At 37.7% G+C, this 22,273-nt stretch overlaps 1 protein-coding gene across 1 annotated transcript in view; it reads left to right on the top strand.

Moving 5' to 3' along the window:
• Window positions 1–22,273, top strand: part of LOC105385824 (gamma-aminobutyric acid type B receptor subunit 2) — a 94,649-nt gene that overhangs the window by 48,719 nt on the left and 23,657 nt on the right. The window contains exons 3-4 of the mRNA XM_048624381.1: window positions 15,743–15,924; window positions 20,935–21,078. Coding sequence (XP_048480338.1) covers window positions 15,743–15,924; window positions 20,935–21,078 — 326 coding nt within the window. The remainder of the gene's footprint in view (window positions 1–15,742; window positions 15,925–20,934; window positions 21,079–22,273) is intronic.

Consider the following 22,273-nt stretch of genomic DNA (forward strand, 5'->3'; position numbering starts at 1 on the left):
CGATATTGTGTACACTCTTGGAACTAAATTATGCACCATTATTATAATAATTGTTCCTATCCAAGTCTGCGTTATTCCATTTTATTTTTAGGGGAAATCTTATCTAAGTGACATTAAAAGAAGGTGAGTAATAAAACAAAGCTAGTTTTCACCGATATGTTTGTATAAGTATAAGAATGGTATGTACTAATAAACCTTTAAATAATTATGCTAACTAGCGCCATCATCTGTTCATCATATTTACTATCTAAAACTTAGCATTTTCCACAAATACTGCCGTTTTATGTGTTTTTGAATATGATATTTTGTCACTTTTTTCTTTGGCGGCGCTAATGCAACACTTACCCACCTCAAAAGGTCAACTACTGAATAAACTATGTTCACGCTTCACAAACTATGAGATTTCTATTTATAATGTATCCAAAATATCACATTTTGCTGCTCGGTGAACTGTGAGCTCCGTACATTCGTGTCTCAATTGCCTTCAGCGACATGAAGTCAAGTGAAAGTTCCCGAAGACTTCAGTCGGTGTTCAGACACAATGCGCGATCAATCACGAAGAGATCGGAATAAAGGGAAGAGCCCATACAGGCGCAAAACGAGAAAGCGTATCGGTAGAAAGGGGTCACTCCACATAACGACAAACTAAATTTCAGACATGGAAGTAGAAAAAAAGGCGGAAGGAATCTCGCTTACTAAAACACTGAAGCACCACAATGGCGGCGACATGAGAGTGTGTGGGTGCGTAGGTGCGACGTGATTGGCGCGCGGCCGCAAACTGACTTACTTTGATTTGAATGTGTGTGTGTCGGGCTCGTCGTAACAATGAAAATGACTTACTTACTTAGGGTGCCTCAGTTTTTAGTTAGCGATATTCTTTCCGCCTTTTTTTCTACTTCCATGGTTTCAGAGAATTCTCATGACTCACTCTCATGCGTGACAGCTTTCTGTTTTTAGTTTTTTCTGAGGTAGAGTATCCCTCCGAAGCTTCAAAACAGATGGACAGATTTGCATGTTACGTGGCAGGGATATTTGTTAGCTTTGCTTCATTTAGTTCAGTTATTAAGAGATCACTTGTTATTGTTCAATTATTATTCTTTTTTTTTTCTTTAGATGTTCTTTTCAATAATATTTTGGAGGTACAATACGTCTCGCCACCATTCCTGCAACGTATCAACACCGTTGAGTTTTTTATAGATATTTCGATACATAACCATCAATCATACTAGAGTCTTCAACTTGTCTTCACCCTAAAGTAGAAAATTAGCTCAAGTCGTCAAATACAACCGAGAAATATCTAATACTTATGTATGAGAATTAGTAAGCTCAAAATTATTGTTGACTTAACTTCACGGGTGTATCCACTTATGTACAGTGTACACGTCAAATGTTACATAACTTAGCAATACTGTTATATTATTCACTGTTCGTGATAGGGAATTAGGACTCAAGGTTCAAATCTGTAGAATGTACATCCATTTACTTAGGTATGTATAGAAGCTGTTCACGTTTAGGTAATTGCTCTAATTATTTTAAATAAAAACTACTTACTTAAAACTTAATTCGAACAAATATTTTTTTAAATATAATTTCCCCTGTACCCTTTTTGTAACCTCTTTTTAGAGCCCGCGTCTACGCACAGATAATCATTTATTTACCGAAACCGGCAACACGACAGAGCAACAAAATAAATACAAACACAAGTTAAACGTTGCCAGACAATTGCAGACCTTTTGTACAACCTACTTAGGGGTCAATTCAGCTTGGCAAATAACTTGAGGGGCAAGTATCTAATTTTGCTGGGCTCAGGAAAGATATATAGCAATAGAACGTGCCCTCACGTATTATATGAAGAGCTACTTTTGACTCAAATTCAAGGCTTATTACGGCCTTAAAAATGTAAACAGTGGATGTTATTTAAATTTTAAGATTACTCCTATCGTCTAATAACTTGGCGCAAATAGAGTTTAATAATTAAAGCTGTATATATTATAATATAAAGCTTTTTATATCTGCAGGGCGATCACGAAAAACAGAGCTAACGTATAGAATCGAATGCGAGTGCGACAACTGTCAATTCTATAGGTAAAAAAAAGTGTTCGAAAGTGCTGTCAAGTTGATCATTTCTGAAGATAATCAAAAGGTTATATTCATTTTTTGCTATGGATATTCCGTGTATCGATGAGGATTAATTGTTGAGAAGATTAATTATCTTAATTAAGAAAATACAAAGGGATGAAAATATAGATACAGATAACATTGTGATAAATTGTGGAGGATGATTTCTTCGCATTATTTTATCAATTTATCATAGAGTCGTTCACTCTTTCTTCAGTGGGGATTTACGTGAAAAGGACGTCCTGATAAAACCAGTAGGTACATCTAGAATTTTATGAGTATATCCAGCTATAATGTTATGATGAATATAAAAATACTTAGAAGATAAATTATTATTTTGATGAAGACCATATATTAACAAACTCACAACATGCACAAAATACGACTAAGGTCCGATCTTCTTTACTGAAATTGAGACGAAGTGATGTAAATGGAAGACTATTTACTAAGAGTGCAAACCTTTGTTCCTGCTTGGGTGATATAAATTCGTTCCTTCAGTGACAAATCTTTTATGTCACGCCTTGTTCAAATACACATATATTATTAAATTACCCATAGGCATTCGCCTTATTGTTTTTCAGAGTAAAACTAAAGCCACAAAAGGTAAACGTCCACCTATCGTATCAAATGGATTGTAATAAATAAATGGAGAAACGGCGTCGGCAATGCCAATGAAGTGGACGCACACATTTTTATACAAAGAATACTGAATGCGATGCGCCCATTTTGTATGACACCGAAAGGTGGACGTTTACCTTAATTTATATATAACACTGCGAAAAGTAAGTGCAGCAATGCAACACCGCCTACCCTGTCCAATGACAGATACTTAAAAAACAATAGCTATGACAGTGATAGACTAATAATACGCGGCGATAATAGTACTCACGATGAAATTAACCTGTCATAAGCAGACCTTATCATACCATTGAGCCGCAACTGCTCATTCAATATTCGCTCTTAATTTCAACGACATAAAGAGCGATGGGAATATTACGACAGTGAACGTTTTGTCTTCGACTGTGTAATCAGAATCTCTAATGAGGTCCATCGGAGACCCGTTGTTCTAACTTATAAGCGTGTTGGTGACAACCGCTAGGGCTGGGTTTGTCACCGCGGTGAAAGGATCAACCAGTCCGATTAGCGGCAAGGAGCAGTTAGAATATTACTCGAGAAGGTACCGTACCATGATCGAGGAAGACTTGCCTTAATATCAGACATTTGCCTTATAGTCTAAGATTGATCTTAATGCTTGAATATTGGACTATAGATTTGGTAGCTATGGCCTATTACGGGTTAATAATCATATGATGTGATGTGATGATGATGTGGGGACATCTCACACACGGCCATCCGACCCAAACTAGGCGGAGCCTCATAAGTAGTAGTAGTATAGTAACTCTCGGTATATTATGTTTATTAGAATTAAACAGGAATTAAAACATTTCGAGACCAAACTTCAAAATATCTACATCGATTTAACTGCATGTGTAGTCGTAGCAATCGTAGCAAATTCGTAGCCGTTAGCTCGTAGCGCGTAGCGGCTGTCGTAGCGGAGTACGAAAACTAGGTTTAGAAAACCGTTTTGAAGGCGAGCCTCCCAACGTGATAGGTCACGAGCCACAAATATAACACATTGTTAGGTAGGCAATTAGGCATATCAAATACACAGACAAGCAAACTAAAACTTGGTTTATTAAATGTAAATATAGGATTATGCAGAATGCGAGGGTTTATTAATTATTCGTACAGCAGATTACCATATTATCATGACAATAACTTTGAGGTCGATATCCGGACTTCATCTCCAGGGGTAACACATTTATGGAAAGGACAGAGTTTTTGTGAATTGGTGGTAGTATATTATGACTATAGACCAATAATTGTAGGATTTTACATCTAATAAACAACATTTGATTGGATTTTATAATCTCCGCCTCTGATAGTTAAGTACCTTATCGGTTTGTACAATTAAATATAATGCAATATAACTTTATTGATCGCTGAAAAAAAGTTTTCCAAATCGAGTGAAAGTGATAGCCATTCAAGCAAAGAGGTATTAATTAAACCTATCACTTTTGTAACAACTACAGTCATAATACTTACATCTAATGCTAGTTTATATATTATCCTAACTAATATTATAAATGCGAAAGTAACTGTGTCTGTCTGTTACTCTTTCACGCCAAAACTACGGAACGGATTTGAATGAAATTTGGTATACATATGGTCTAGACCCCGAGAAAGAACATAGGTTACATTTTATCCCGGAATTCCCACAGGAAAACTTCTTAAGGCGAAGCATAGCTTGTGGGAACAGCTAGTATGTTATAATTATTAAATAAGTCTCATTGGAGAATGAAACTACGTACTGAGTACGGAGAGCGGCGCTCCGGATTGGCCGAGAGACTCGAGCGACACGCCAAGGCTACTCCTGATAGGCAGATTAAGGGATAACCTCTCGGAGACATCTTGGGATTACCTCGCCGCGGATTTATGTGACAACCCTGTGTGTGTGCTAATAAATAATGGTGAAAGTAACAGCTGTTTCATATATTTTATGAGTATCTGCACAAGTATGGACCAGTTGTTATTATTTACGCATTTTCTTAAAAGGCTTCATAATAAAAGTTGCTGAGTATGACTAGGTGTCCCGAATTATCGGGAGTTGTACCGATTTCGACTCACAGAATAATCAAGATAATTATTCTGAGTGTAGACGAGCCTTAATATTAATATCGGCGAGTTGAGGGTAGACTAATTTATCCACGTAAACGAGCAGCGCGGGAGCCCTTTTCACTTATTGTGAGCAGCCGCGGTGAGCAGACGGAGAGTGAGGGAGTTATCAGTGTCGTGGGTGCGAGAGGACCCCGCGGAGCCTAGCCGAGGCGCCCAGGCTCGGGGAGCCGAGGCGGGCGTGATGGCCCGGTTCAGACAACAGCCAGTTACTGCAAGTGCGCAGCTAAGTGACCTTTCTACTTACCTTTTATATCTCGTTTATGATTGATAAGTTATACCTACACTTGATTTCTTGAAGTACCAATTGTGTTTATAATGAGTAAGGAAACTAAGGAGGTAATGTAAGGTTCAAAGGAGGTACGAGTACATACCGTACCCGTACCGTGTGATAATAGATAGATTAGATATTCAGTGCGCCAGGGGAAACAATCCCATGTGATCAGTGTAAGAAGCTAGGGAAATAGTCCCATGTGATCAGTGTAAGAAGCTAGGGAAATAGTCCCATGTGATCAGTGTAAGAAGCTAGGGAAACAGTCCTATGTGATCAGTCCCAGGGAACAACCCTACTAGCGAGGCACGGGGTGGCTATAGGGGAGGTTGGAGGCCACTGGGGTGAAACCCCTAAGAACATCAGGATTATCCTTGACATTCAGACGATCAGGTTATTAGACTGATCGGTCATCACGTGTGCGTGATACTAAGTAACTAATTTGTTTATGATATATCCCATATTCAGTTCGTCACCGTGATTAGTATGTTTGTACTAATCACGGTTATTAATTATTAACAGTTCAGATATTCGCGTTTACTCATATAAATAGTTTAATGAAATCGCGACAAATGGGACGTAACCAAACAATTTTTCACCATGAATCTCCCACGGGAAAGAAAGACGAAACTAAGCTGAATGAGTCCATTCTAAATAGCAAATTGTTAACATTTCTAGATGTAACACTACTGAAATATTACGGAAGCTTTTAAACCCTAAAATATTGTGTCAACTTATCACTAACCCTTCTTCAACAAAACGCCTAAGAACGCGAACAGTAAAATTTACACCTTACGACGCACATATTAGGAACTTCTAACTCCGGTGCATTACTCGTATCCTGTGGCCGACCGTATGTTGGAATAATACGCCGAATAAACTAGCCCAAGGGTTGTATTTGTACAAGCTGATCCCGGAACCCAGCAACCACTTAGAGTGAACCCTAAATTATGTAGGCACGTCTTGTTCATAATTAAGTTTGTCATTCATGAAGTGGTTTGATGAGAGTTAATTGGCCCCGGCGGTAATGGCGAACGGTCCACGCACGCTCTAAGCGTGGGTGCCCTAAGACGTATGTTTTTATCAGTTATTAAGCGTTGCAAGAAAGGACCCGTCCCGAGCTTGCATGTAAACGCAAGGAGAAAATTTCTTATTAATGATTCATATTTTTTGCACTTCCCTTCTTTCTGTGTCTGAATCCCCTGCAGGTTGTCTGGTAGATAATGTTTTTAGCATTAAGTCCACCTGATTGTAAAATGGAAATAAATACCTCCGTACCCTGGGTGGACACTGTGGACAGCGGCTGACGCTACTCTGTCTGGCTAATCCCTTCACCACGGTGATTAACCCTAGACGCACTCTGGTGTTAACAACTTTATGTTTAAACCAAAGAAAACTCACTCAGTAGGTATCCATCAACCGCATTCGAATGTAATAAATGCTAAGACATCCCCTTTCGGCTACAATCTACAAAACCAATGCATCGCAAAAATTAGTTATTTTACTCACCATCAGAATTTCAATTTTGGTTTTCGTTCTTCTTAAGTGCCTTGTTTGGTTACTATGGAATATTTTTAATTAAATTTTATAATAAACTTGAAAAATGCTTCGCAAAATTTTGTTAAAGCTTAAGAAATGTAAGGTAAGGTAGGCGCGTAAAATAAATCTACTCGGCCATTCCCAAAATTGCTTTCCCGGTTATAATAATTATCATTCCAATGTGCTGAGGTTCAGTGTACTCGCTATAGCAATGGGATTAAATTTTACCTAATTAGACCAAGTGAATATTTACATAATACTCGTATAAGAACCAATGCAAGGTATAAGTTTAAAAAATATAGTTCAAACTGAGAGAGTTCTAGAAAAAAATCTAAGATAACATTATAACTCAAACCTTATAACTCTAACGGACTTTAATACCACGACAACTTTGTATAAATACGCGAAATTAGGTACATACATTTCGCGAGAACACGCGGTGAATTACTAATCTCTTCATAATCTTTTCACCAAAATTAGTTTTCTCATATACTTATTCAGAACGTCAATTTAGCAGGCGGAACGTCGTGAGTAAAATTTAGAACGAAATTATTTACATAAAAGGGACCGCCACGGAGGAAATGGCAAATTTACACGAACGTTTTTTTATACACATCACATATTATTAACGTAGGTACTTTATAAGTCAGGTTATTCAAATATTGCGATACACATTTGTATACACATTATTATTATATTAATAATGATTATAAAGAAGAAATATTGATTATAATGTTTGCTAGCACGAGTAAGTGCTGAATGGATGGATACAATTATTCAGTTATTTACAATTATTCAGGATTTCCCACGGAAACTCTGAAAAATCCTCGATGAATCCTACTTATGTTAAAACCCCAAACAAACTTAAGTAATTTTATATGTTTACATTTATTAGACTTTGCAGTATTCATGATAAAATTTAATATACCTTGAATATTAGTATAAACATTCTCATCCAATGAACATCTCCCAAGAGTATCCACAACAGTGACATATTTGGCTCATGTCTTGTTCAAGTTGAGGCTACAACCATATTTTAATGTGAAGCGTTGGGACACGACCTTACAAATAGAATATAGGCAGGAAATTTATCAGTGACCGACTCCAAAATATTGGTTTCGTGGTAATTGTATTGTACCTAATGTATAACACTGCAATGTTTAATAAATAAAGTAATTAATTATAAGTAGTCGATTATTTCTTTCTATTAGCGAAAACGTATAAGTATCCCAATATCTCTTGAATAGAAAAATGTTATAGAATTTCGGGTACTGGGATTTACTTGCCTTCCGGTCGATCATTGATAACTTTCTGCCCTGCACATACTTGCTGTGCATTGCAAATGTCATTCACAATAGCTTCATCTACGAAGTCACCCCAAGTTTAGCGGCTAAACGTCTCGGCGGTTGGCTGTTTCCACACTGCGTCGTTAGACGGTACGATATTGTTGGACTGATGTTTTAATATAAATTATGTATTGTCTTGCCCATATCGCTAACATAGTGTCAAAGCTTTAAGAAGTTAATGTATGAAACTAAAATCCAACAACGCTAACTTTGGAACGGAAAATTTATGGGATTTAACAGTAAAGTACACTTGGTTTACTCCAATACCAATCACCCTAAAAACCAAACGAAAATTGGTTCGTCTGTTTGGGAACTATGTTACAACAGACACACAAACATGTGAAACTTATAATACTCCTTGTTTTCCGTCGGGTGTTAAAAATAAACCTCTAATCAAAACATGTTCTGGAGTGGAGGCCGCGACTAGGCAAACGTAGTGTGGGACGCCCTCCGGCTAGATGGTGTGACAACTTGCGAAAGGTGGCTGGATATGATTGGATGCGGAATGCTAAAGATCGCATCCAGTGGCGTGCTTTGGGAGAGGCCTACATCCAGCAGTGAACTGGTATAGGCTGATGGTGATGATGATGAATCAAAACATGCATATTACTATTTACGGGCTGGGCTTTTATTTGCCGGTACGAAATTATCAGTCCTGAGATATCATGTCGTGCAGTTATCGTGTCGTTGCACTTACCGTTTAACGTGAAAACGCCGTTTCTCAAGTGATGCCTCGTAAAAGAGCAAAGGGCAATGTAAAGGTCGTGTCTTGTTCCACTAACCTTAATTATGACAGAAGGAAACCCCGGTACAGGACCACTGCGGATATCCTTTCCGCTTTGATTCCACGGCCGGAATGCGAATCTAATTTACAGTGTGTTTGTTTTGTTTCTAGCATTCTGACATAACATTACCTAACGTAAACCTAAGTTAAAACCCGATCAATAAATAAAACCCAAAAGAAGCATTTCGTAGAGAAACCTAAACCAAATAAAACTGTATTTGCTTGTCATTGTCACATACAGATAAATCGCAGGTAAAATATTTAGAAGACTGTTTTCTTTAATGGTGCAGAATAAAGAGTATTCTATTCTATTATATATTTCGATAGCTGATAAAAAATCGTGCAATAACAATTACCAATATTCGTCAGAATATGTCCTGGATTTACTAAAGTGTGGGAAAACCGAGTCAAATATTCTTTTCAACTGTATTTTTTTGCGACCAATTTTATAAAGATTACTTGTGGCACCTCACCTCTAGACTCACTCAATATTCATAAATCTTCATTCCTCCCCTGTCCCCAACTAGATAAAGGTGTAAAAGGTAAAATCAAATCTATTATGACACAATTTATATTTCACTTAGCACCGAAGCACCTCACTTAGGTGAAATTCAATTTGCCTCTAAATTCGTTACTTACTTGATAAAGGTCTTAAAGTACTCTGCAAAATACAATGTGAACACGATGTAAAACTTAACTTAATATGAAAGGGAACAATGAATGAGGCATTCTAATTACTTTAGAGCAGCTAAACGAGTGGCGAACAATCCGTTTAAATGAAACTTCCAATCGTATTAATCTTTTAGCAGCGACAAGTTTTGCACTAGAAATGGAACGATTAAGGGACATCCTCTGATCGGGTTTTAATTGCCAACTGAATAAGAGAGGGTTATAAGTTTGGCATAAGTTGTGTTGTAGTGTAGCTCCAACAAAGATTATCAGTTTCGTCAAGATCTTCGCCTGTTAATATTTGAAAACGTTTGTCACCTGTGTACAAAACAATAAAAGGCAGATATAATTATAATATACCTATTATGTATACGAATATGTATAAATCGAGCCGTAACATATAATTGATATTACTAAGTGGTGCTCTCACATGCGGTTTTTAGCTTTCAGCGGTTAAAACTACCATTTCCTGCGTCTCTATCATAGAGACAATATTTCTATAATCTTTAAATTATATTCTTCTATTATATTCTATTATATTCTTCAGACGGAGTAGTGTTTGTCACCGTGGTGACAGATTGATGTAGTGTTCAGTCGCTGGGCTGGTTCGGGAATCGAATTCGATACCTTCGGCATAGCAGTCAGGGTCACTAACCACTACACTATTCGATCGTCATAATATAATCATCCCCATTTATTGATGTTGACTACTACCGAAACGATTCGCCTTAACGATTCCATGCTCCACTGTAACCAACTTAGTAATGAAATGCATTTGCTCAGCCCCACTTCTGCAGTTAAAAGTTGGCTATTACTATTAGCGATGCAAGGGTACTATCAGGGAATCGGTCGTTTATCTACCTTGAAACTCAGAATCACTTGAAACCAACATGTTTTTTAACTCTTTTTCCATCCAATATAGCCACCGTGTTTGGAAACTTTATGATAACTTAATTAATTATGATTTTAATTTTTATATTAATTACTTATACTACCAGCGAAAAAAATATTTCCCTGATAGTACATAAAATTCAATAGGTTCACTTCCTGCATGTAGTTTTTGTTTTAGAACTAATTTTAAAAGAAAGTTTTGAAAAGTGTTTTTGTTTCTTAACTTATTGAAACTGGTTTATTAAATTGCTTGTATTATTTATAAGTAATTTTCTCATATCGATAGTTCAGCTACTTGTCTGTCAACCTTACGAGCTATTCCAAACTGCAGCGCTAACTTTATCTGGCTAATTACCTCTATCAGGTATTAATGTTCGGTCCGTAAATAAAACCGACACTATACCTAGCTCCTCTTAGGTACAGTCGATTGAGACTAAAAATACTCGGTCCACTTTTCCTTGTTCGAAACTGCAAATCGGCTTATTCTGTCAAGTCTTCTGTCTACTTCAGTGTAGTTGGTATCGAGTATTAGGGTAGAATTCTATCAGTTACCGAGCCGACTGATTATGTAGTCGATGTCGAAAACAACGTCTGAATCGATAAAAGTTAAAATTCACAAAACATACTTTTTTGTGTGTTTATGGAAAATCTGCGATCTTAAGATTCAATATTTATAGGCGCAGAATAAAAATATCAAAATTGATTATATTTCATAGTTAATTAATTAGAGCATATACCTAATTCCTCGGGATGTGAGAAACGCTTATCTGCTTACGGGTGTATATCACTGATAAATTGATACCCTAGGTATACACGAGTGAAATAAGCTGTCAAGTACAGCACAGGCTGCGCGGCAACATCTCAACAGCCTGACAGCTTGTATTAGAGCACCCTGTATTCAGTGCGATGATGCGATCTACTAAATATCGTATCAATGTTTATCGTCCATCTAATATCTAATCGTTGAGTTAAAAAATATAACAGTTATAACTTATAACTGTTGTAAACTTGATGTATAAAACATTTTCTATAATATTGAAAAAATGTTGCCGAATAGGTATAGTAAATATTTCAAACTCCTTCCTGTTCTAGATTTTTAAGTAATTTATTCGTATTTTATTACTAACTCAGCCGGCATCTTTTAACTTTATTCAATTTTAATAGCCCATAAAATCATTTACAGCTGGATAGGAGAGCAGATTGAGCTCTTTGTGATGCGGATTGAGAATAAAATTGCTTTCTCTTTAATTAATTTCGTTGTAAAAAGTACAATTTAAAACGGCGGCGAAGTACGGACAGAGTTTAGTTCCGATAAAATTATGTTTATGCTTCATGCGAGTCCCGATGCTTAGCAAATATTGAATTAAGTAGCAGTAATATTATAGAATAGAATAGAGTATTGCTTTATTGAACACCACATAAATCAGACATACTTATAGACTAGAACTAATGTACAATAGGCGGCCTTATCGCTGGGAGCGATCTCTTACAGGCAACCTTATATATAGCGGAAACAAACAAATATTATTGTGTATAACTAATCTTTACAATAAACAAGAGTATTCCCGATTATAACTTGAGAGTTTTGTCCTGAGCTGACTTGCAATCTCTATCCATAGCAGTAAACAGTCTGTCGGAAGTGAATAAATGTATGGAGGAGTGAAGGTATTACCCGCAGTGCCACTCCTCCATTGAAAAGGGAGGATCCTCCGATAAAGCTGGTGGTTTAGCCCGAGTCCGCGTAGTTCTATGAATAAAAAACAATGACAGATAAAGATAAAAAAGACGACTGCTGACGACCTCACCTAATTTTCTGACTATAAACGTGATTATACTTAGTTTTATTATAAACTTTTTTATTTAAGTTTGTGTACGTAGTTGAACTCTCAATTTGCCAACTAAAGCGGTTGTATTAAATTTAAATTCTGTTCTCAATTCTGCGGGATCGCTGAAAGTGCATAAATTTCCGAGAACAAATTATTATATTTGAATGAGGTTAGAAACTTGAGCTGAGAATTTTTAAACGAAAGTCTTTTCAAAAGAAATTTAATTTATATATCGTTAACAATGAAACATTTTAATCTTTTCAAAGTACAAGAACAAAAGATTACAGGAGAGACTCTTGTGTCCTCTCAAAAATTAGACCTTTAAAGGCCTCGAAAAATACCAAAGAAAAACAAGTTTTGTAACAAAATTAAATGAATTATAAAAGAAAGGAATAATTTTTATTTGAATTTGAATTTGAAATTATTTATGGTCATGAGCTAGAAGCTCAAATATCAAATAAAAATACAACTAAACGGTTATACAGCAGTATAAATTAAGTGCCTGTTTACAGTCTGAAATCTTAATAACCATACCCAATAAGGTCAAAACTTTATCATACTTACTTACTTAATATTTTCGTGGATAGTTTGACATCACTAACAAATAAACTATCTAAAGGTAATTGCACAATTATTTTTGCAGGAGTTCACAATGTAATGTTCTAGAAGCTGGCCTTATTTCTCTAGTTGCGTTATTTCGCTAACGCTTTCTGAAATACTAGAGCAAACTGAGCACCGGAAAAGACTGTGAAATTGCAAAAAGAATAGATGCTATACGGTTTTGCTGCAAAATAGTAAAGCTTCCACATCGGAGGTATTTGCCCGTATTGTAACAGCGCTGCACTGCTGTGTTTAGGTACTTTCTATTGACTAATTTAGAGGAAATGATTAAAAATTCTGTATAAATTTGTCAGTTTTGTCGAAATGCCTTTTTTAATACAAAAGAGAGTAGAGCTTAGAGCTTGTAATTTTTCTCTATCATTGGTCACGTGATAATGTTTTGATTTTTTAAGTAATTTGTTATTTAATAGCAATTAAATTACTTACTTCAGTTATATTTTATCTGTAGGTAGAAACTACTCAAGCATAAACTTAACACTTTTTTATACAACAACGCATCGACTTAATACACTCGACCTTAACAGGATAAAAAGGTCGACCCTTTCGCATAATAATTAATATCTTACACTCATAAACGAGATCATATTATTTGAAATTCCATTTCCCACCATCCTTCTACGTATGTACTGTATGTACTTGTAGTACATAACTTGAGCCCACGTCACATAAACAAGGCTCACACGGGCTCACCTTTCAATGTAAATTCGGATGCATGTTCCATAAAAAATGGTTCAGGCTGTATCATGATTAATTGCCAAAAAGTCCGCCCTGTATAATGGGATATCGTTCGGCGAAACCCCGTGAACCCATCTGTCCAAATATGACATGACATCCAAATTTATTCGCATTATACCTACTGCCGGTTCAGAGTTGGGGTCTCAATAAATGCAGGAGTTATTTTGCAAATGGTTTTTTTTTATTTACTAATTAAGAAATAGCTTTCATATAAATTCATAAACTGATTTATTTTTAACTAAAATATCAAAAAAAAACAATAGTGTTCCAGATATGATTAAGTCGGTTTATTTATTAAGTATATAAAAATCTATGTAAATAACAGAAATTCGGCCGCATCCAAAACCTGAATCCAATCGAAAGTCTGTCTTTATACAAATATTCCTTGCAACGAAAAAATAAACCAAGACTTTTTTTCATCACGACCCATTACGTCCTTACTGCTGGGGCACGGGTCTCCTTCCAATGAAGGAAGGGTTTAGGCCTAGTCCACCACGCTGGCCTAGTGCGGGTTGGTGGACCCCAACACAAGCAAGGACTAAACGACTGCTCCGAAGCAGCAACCGGGACCCACGGCTTAAAATGCCGTCCGAAGCACGGAAGCGTCCAGAAAAGAACCACTTGAAATCGGTCACCAGTGCCAGTTATTGCTTAACCTCAGTGATCAGTTACGATCACTGAAGCCCGCTTGACTACGGACGCTTCAGACTTTTTTTACCGTTACTAAACTAAGTACCTATACAGACAACAACTGCTTATAAGTAATTTGATATGACGGTATCCTTCACAGAACGTGCACAAACATCCATAGTATTTCACGAAGCCGGGATCAGTAGTTAGACGATCACAAAACGGGGGTGGGCTTAAAGAGGGTCCTTTTAAATACCATTCCTGAATTGCCAGATCAAATGGGATTACAGAGTACAAGGGTCGTCAATTCATTTCTGGGCAATTAGTCATGTACCTGGGGCTTTAGAAAAATAAAGCGCAGCTCAGAAAATGCTGAGAACTTTTGGTTGCTTCAAGACGGATAAAGACAGATACTTAGGCCTATCACCATAGTTGATGTAAGATTTAAGGACTTAGGTCACAGTTACAAATCCATTGTTTCCTTTCTTTTAAAACAGTTTAAAATACACAAAGCTGGCTATAAATAAAATTAATTTCATTGAGGAATTGGAAATGCTCCATCATTCATTATATTGGCCGATTGAAACAGTTATATTTAAAAGCAATGCGAAACGAATCACTGAACAGAAAAAAAGGTTTAAAAATATATAAAAATAAAAGCCTATTTTTCCTCAAAACGATTATTATTAATTTCCAAGGCCTAATTTGATATTGTCCGCTCCACGAGACATTTCACAGTCCTCATCAAAAACTGCAATGGTTTTTATGTTTACTCGTATTAAATGATAAATATACTAAACCATGCTAAAAGGCAATTGCTAAAAAAAAGGTCTTCTACTGATTTACAGCGTGAAAATTTAATAACCCCACACTGTAATAAAAGATAATAGTTTTATGTAAATGTAAAACAGCCATATTCCAGTGTTCATTAAGGATTTTATGTAAATCTACGCTTCACTTGGTTAAGCACTTAATTAGTTTTCTGCCACAATAAACGATTTACGCTGCATTTCCACGTCATCCTCTAATCTCAGAACACAATCACCCTGTATTACGTGGTGTGCGCAGGCTGTATATAAGCACCTTATAATATGTGATTAGTCGCTAATTGGAGAAGTGTTTACGTCTCACATCCTCTCGACTGTGCATTTTACGACGACACAGTTTAACCAATATACTTATTAAGGGGGATCATATTATTTAGTTGCGATGCCACAGAGGACGGGAGGGGGATATTCTGACTTAGCCAGTCAAAATATCGTCAGTCACTGCCCAGGGCGTCAGTCACTGGCTATCCATTCAAAACGGTGACAAACCCAAGCCGCGCACTAGTATTTCATATTTATCACCGACACGGTAAAAAGGAGAAGACTTCGAAGTTTGCTCACATGTCAAACCATTCTCAAGATTCTTCTTACCTGCTGAAAGGATTAGCTGTCCTTTCTCACCTGACAACCTCTTCCTCAGAGCCTCATCAGTCTCCTCACATGACCTCGATCCTGGGTCTCTTCGACTTCTCTTTTCCAATAGAAGCATTCTACTTCTTATGACACTGAAACGATTCTCACCTCCACAGAACCGCCGCCCCAGTCTCCGCGCACCATCTCCATCCTTGGCCTCTTCGAGCTATCAGTCGGCGCCAGGCCGCGGCCCGACGGCCGCTCGGAGCTGGCGGCGGCGCGCCTCGCCGTCAACCACGTCAACCGCAGGAACCTGCTGCCGGGATACGTGCTGCATCTTGTCACTAATGATACTAAGGTACCTACCATGGAAGTAGAAAAAAAGGCGGAAAGAATCTCGCTTGGTAAAACAATGAAGCCCCACAATGGTACGATATGAGAGTGAGACTTGATTGGCTTGCGGCGGCAAACTGACTTACTTTGAGTGTGAATGTGTGTGTTTCGGGGTCGTCTTAATAATGAAAATGACTTACTTAGGGTGCTTCAGTTTTTAGTTAGCGATATTCCTTCCGCCTTTTTTTCTACTTCCATGGTACCTACGTGGATTTTTTTAAAGTGAGAAATAGACGTACGAGTAAGTACGCGTACTTTTATAGCTCGACCAAGTTTTGAAGGAGGCTCAACCCCAGCAGTGGGTTATTAAGAGCTGAGCGTTTGAGTTTACTGCTAGCGTGACACTGCTACCACTGACAGATTGGCCATTAACAATCCATAGGCAGCAGCGCTTACCCTACCGTTTGGCTTAGTATACCGTTTTTGCAACACCCTACATTCATATGGGTTTCTACGCGAGCGAGAGTTTAGAAGGATTCCTGTGAGAGTTATGGAATACAAAGTAATGCACTAAGGTAAAATTTAGGTAAGATTTTTGGAATAAGTAGGTCCTAATGATGAAGATTTTTTTCAGACCATTTCACAATTAATCTTACTTAAGTATTAGGGCGCCTTCAAATTAGTCGCTAAGTGTCGCGCGTCTGCAGCGCTGCTGCAGCGCTGCAGCCGCGCTGCTGTCTAAATTCCATATAAATTATTAACGCGCGACTGCGCTTTCTTCTTTTAATCTTTTAAATTACAAAATTTATATGGATTTTGACAGCAGCGCGGCTGCAGCGCTGCAGCAGCGCTGCAGACGCGCGACACTTAGCGACTAATTTGAAGGCGCCCTTTCCCTATTCTATTCTACTGTAACACATATAATTAATATTTTAAGTATAGGTATGTGTGCGTGTTTATAAATGTAACAGTAAAACCGTTAAATCCGTTTCTAATTTATTTTGATAAGTACGTACAAGACTGCGAACTCTATACGTGCCAAAGGGGTCACCCTAGCTTACGAAAAACGAAGCTTCGGAGCACTGCTGTGCTAATCACGACTCTATGTGGCTGTATAAAACAACGTACTTATTGCCAGACAGCTCTCGTTTGCTCTTTTTTTGTCGAGCAAGAGTAACCCTCCAGCAATATTACTTCACCGACAGGACAGGATTTCAGCTTTTCAGCTACAATGCGGCGAGTTTGCTTTTAGCCAACTAACAGGACATGTGCTGAGCCAGATTAATCGAGTTCCCCTTTCATACTCTGTTTCACAATTCACACTCTTGGTGAAAACATAATCTGATTCGTCGTCCCACGTTGCAACTCTGGCGTGGGGGGCCGAAATTGGGTGTCGCTTATTGAATCGTGTCTCGTATTTTGCCGTGGTCGTGTCAGCCTCACTCAGGACAGCGCTGGATATAGGCCTCTCCCGGGATTTTCTAAAAGCGATCTGTATGGCTGAGAGACTACCAGACGAATTTACAACCTAAATATCTAGTACGGATTGATTCAATTTTGGTCTTGAATCCAACACTTACTATGTGTAATTACGTGATTTTAATCGTATTGTTAATTATTAATCGCTGGACCTCGTCAAACAGGGGAGGAACTGCTACGATACATAAATTGATGTCAACGTCACTTTTGTTGGCTACTGCCTGATGTCAACATATTCCTTTTATCACCTTGTAGTTTTATCACAAGTTATGTGGCACGTGGTATCCCACAAACTGCACCACAACTCGACTGCTCAAGCAATTTATCGGCAAATATTCATAACAGAAATAAAGTGGGGATAAATAATGCACGCTGTCCGCAGAATGTGATGCATGTGTGGTCCTGCACGCCCCTCCCCGTACGCCTCCTCACACCCCGCACATCCCCTATGACTCGTACTTTGAGACCTGCATTCCGGGGCTATTGCATGCACAAATGGTAGTCCTGATGACTTATTCTGGATGTTTAATCGTGGTTATTGCGGTAAAGTTATTGTGTTTTTAATTTTGTTATTGGGATAATATGATTGTGATGATTTTTTAATAACCTTATTATATTATTGCAGTTACATAACAATCCTAAATGAGATAAAACCAACCTCCATTCGTATGATGTCTCACAACACAAAGCAAATCTCTAATAAACAAATATCTAAATATGCACCATTGCAGACGTTTTGTAACTGCTTAACAACAGGTAGTTACACAGATAGACACTTAAATCTTATAAAACCTTTGCAACTTAGGAGTAACAAATGTATGATCCCATATTTTCACTCATTTCCTCTCCTCATAACATAAATGATTATTCATAAACATAACATTATTGTGCAGAAATTAGCCTATAAAGTGATGCCCTGACTTCTGAACTGACTGTCCTGACTTTGACTTCACAAAACAGCCTTCTGGAATAGAGCCTGGCCGGTGCTATTTGCTGGCCAGAAAGCGGGCTAGCCGCTATATCATCGGGCGGAAAATTGTGCCCGCTATCTCGTTAGAATGGAACCCCGAGGACTTAAAAGGATCTCGAGCCTGTAATGAAGGATTCGCTATGTTTTGCTCGATCAATTTGTTATGCTTGATGGAAAGAGTGTTTTGTTGTTAGGTCCTTGAGGGTCTAAAGTAGATTTGAAGTTTTTTGTTAGAGAATTTTGTTTAATGCGTTTATTTCTAATTAGCAATCGAGTCAAAATGAGGGTCACCTAATTATCATCATCTCTTTAACTCAGTGGGGATTCTTTTACACTTTATTTATGATTTAAGAAGTATTCATTGACTTAAAGATGCATGATAGATAGATAAGTTATTTATTTACTTAACACAACACATACACAGGAAGACTTACTAACATTAAGTTTAAGATTACATGAACACACAACATTAATATGAGACAGACAGATAGATAAGCAACATGATGTGTATTTATCATGTTAGCAAAAGGGTTCTGACTCAGCATGATTATAATTAAATAATCACTACGCTGGTATTCTGCCCGGACCAATTTAGTGAGTGGGAGTGAAGCCTCAACCAAACACAAATGCATCATTGGTGATATTTCGTTATTTTCATCGATGACCATAACCTCGCTATTTATAAGATTAGGGTCTGTTCCACAATGTCTGGTTAGTGGCTACCTGACGGATAAAATACATACTGTCACTCTCTGTTATTATTTTTTAGACAGTGACAGCATGTATTTTATCCGACAGGTAGCGACTAACCAGACATTGTGGAACAGGGGCTTATTCTTACACAAAAACATTACTTTTTCATAAAACACTAGTAAAATGCTCGTATGTATACTACTCTGCTCCACTCGCGGTAATTAGTAGGTCAGAGTTCAGCACTTGTACAAAAATATGCATGTTAGCGGAGTCAGCACTCTTTATAATCAAGTCACATTGAAATATTAATTAAATGTTGTTTGCGGCTGTGCTAGGAATTTGAGTTATTTACATGTATATATGGATTATTATCAAGTATAGTTCAAGTGATTGCTTTTGCCGATAACAACATTTTTTACCTTAATTATAAAAAACTGTATACCATTGAGTATATCTAAGAAATACTAGGTACCTACGAGTAGCTACTTTATTTTTTATTTTTCCGATTCACTAAGTGCAGTAAACGCGACGACAGTTTTAGCGATAAAAGTGGTCGAGGCAATCGGGGAGCAAAATTATGAACTCAGACATATTTTTAGGGTTCCGTAGCCAAAATGGCAAAAACGGAACCCTTATAGTTTCGTCATGTCCGTCTGTCCGTCTGTCCGTCTGTCCGTCTGTCACAGCCGATTTACTCGGAAACTATAAGTACTACAGTGATGAAATTTGATGGGAATATGTGTTGTATGAACCGCTACAAAAATATGACACTAAATAGTAAAAAAAAGAATTGGGGGTGGGGCCCCCCCATACATGTAACTGAGGGATGAAATTTTTTTTTTCGATGTACATACCCGTGTGGGGTATCAATGGAAAGGTCTTTTAAAATGATATAAAGTTTTCTAAAAAACATTTTTCTTAAAGTGAACGGTTTTTGAGATATCAGCTCTCAAAGTCGTAAAAAGTATGTCCCCCCCCTCTATTTTTATAACTACGGGGTATAAAATTCTAAAAAAAATAGAGGTGATGCATGCTAATTAACTCTTTCAACGATTTTTGGTTTGATCAAAGTATCTCTTATAGTTTTTGAGATAGGTTGATTTAACTGTAATATTATATTTGCTGCTACGGAACCCTTTGTGCGCGAGCCCGACTCGCACTTGGCCGGTTTTTTTACTACCTTTTTAGATAGAAGAGCATTTAGATAAATAACATCTAAATAGAAGAGTAGCACTGTTCTACATCTACTTTCTAATGTGCTGGCATAACGTATTTGATAGCAATGGCGACCTGCCACTATTTACTAACAAAATTATTTATATCAGCCATTTTCGATCACACCGATAGGCGCTTTCCCAAACCAGCAGCTATTAATCGTAGCACTTTTTCTTTGCCATTCATGTACCTAACGTCCTCCATTTTCACAATGTTTGCACGCTTTACAATTTGTATTGGACTATATTTTACATCCAACCTGTGCTTTTTTCCGGTTTCCCGTACAATTTCCAGGTTTTTTCAGACAATAATAAACATAAAAAAATCTGTCCAGCTTTTGAATGTGTGATGCCGTGAGGAAAGGAAATAATAATTAATTTAACTATAAATATGATTACATCGTTGACTTAAAAATAGCATAAACAAATAAAATATATCTCGTAGATCAGCCAATGGCGCTTTTCTACACCAACACCCGCTAGACGTCGCCGCCGCCGTAGCCAAAATTGCTCGCAGCACCATCAATAGCATGCATACGTCATGCGTTATGTAACGGTCACCTTTTCTTCTTTATGCCATCCTATATAATCCTTATCACATCTCTCCCCCCTATGTAACTGGTAGAGAATTCTACTAGCATTGAATTCGCTTTGTTTTAATAATAAAATCTCCCCCCAGTGCGACCCGGGCGTGGGCGTGGACCGTCTGTTCCACGCGCTGTACGCGCCGCGCGCCGCCCGCATGCTCATGCTGCTCGGCACTGCCTGCTCTGACGTCACCGAGACCATCGCCAAGATAGTGCCGTATTGGAATATTGTGCAGGTACGTAAGAGTGCTAACGTAGACTACGACCCTACTTCTCGCTAAAAGTGCCGCCCATCCGCGCTAGGTTTCAGGATTCAAAGATATGCCACAATACCTGCAGCATGTCCTATATCTCTACACAAGCACGCATGCTCCTACTCATACTGCTGTCACCGAGACTATCGCAAAGATCGTGCCCTATTGGAATATTGTGCAGGTAAAATATGACGCTACCTCCCGTAGCATGTATTGTTTCTCCACAGGCTGAATGCCCATGCTGCTCGGTACCGCCTGGTTATGTACACTGTCACCGAGGCTATTGGCAACATCGTGCCCTGTTGGAACATTGTGCAGGTACAGTGTAGTGTAATAATAATATAGAGTAGAGTTGGGGGCCGATAAACCTGGCCTTAGTTGCATTGTCACTCTGAGAGAGGTTTCTTAGCCCCAGAGTTTACTACATATTTGTACTAACATACAGTGTGTACACTTGTCCAAAATTAATAATGCACATGCAGATCTTCACACCCAAATCATTAAAACGTAAGAGCCTTAAAAAAACACTTGCATTTTGCACCTTGTTCGAAAGAAATAGGAGTCAATATCATGTGTCACATAATCGAAAACCACCGATCTGTCAAAGATTTCTATGCGCATTATCAATTTTGGAGCACTGTACACCCTCTGCCTACAACTGAGAGTGCAGTGAGGTAAACGTTACGTGAAACGGTTGCTACGATATTTGCTACGTACATCTGCTACGAGCTACGGCGTAGCTACGGCGTAGCTCGTAGGCCAATTTTCTACGATATTTCTTTAGTTCATTAGGATGAACTAATGAAATAGGTCAATAATAACATTCTGTTACTTCAGTCCTATGTCCAGCATCGGATGATTATCGAGTGATGGTCAAGATTTATTTCAGGTTATTATACTAGAGTCATAGTTTGTAATTTCACACTCAAATTGTGTTACAACTTCACTCTAACGAATTTGTGGTCCAGATATGTGATATTATAACTACGCATTTAGTTTATTTTGTGGCCGGTGGCTTTGCTGGTTTTATTAATAATTAACTATTACATATATACTATAAAATATGTAACTATTATTACATAAATTTGGCACTGTCCATAATATTGAGCGACACCAACAGCACATATTATTAACGTAAGAGAACGTTTTTTACCGTAAAAATGAAATCTTTGCTAGT

The sequence above is a fragment of the Plutella xylostella genome, chromosome 12, assembly GCF_932276165.1.
Source record: "Plutella xylostella chromosome 12, ilPluXylo3.1, whole genome shotgun sequence".
Taxonomy (NCBI): domain Eukaryota; kingdom Metazoa; phylum Arthropoda; class Insecta; order Lepidoptera; family Plutellidae; genus Plutella; species Plutella xylostella.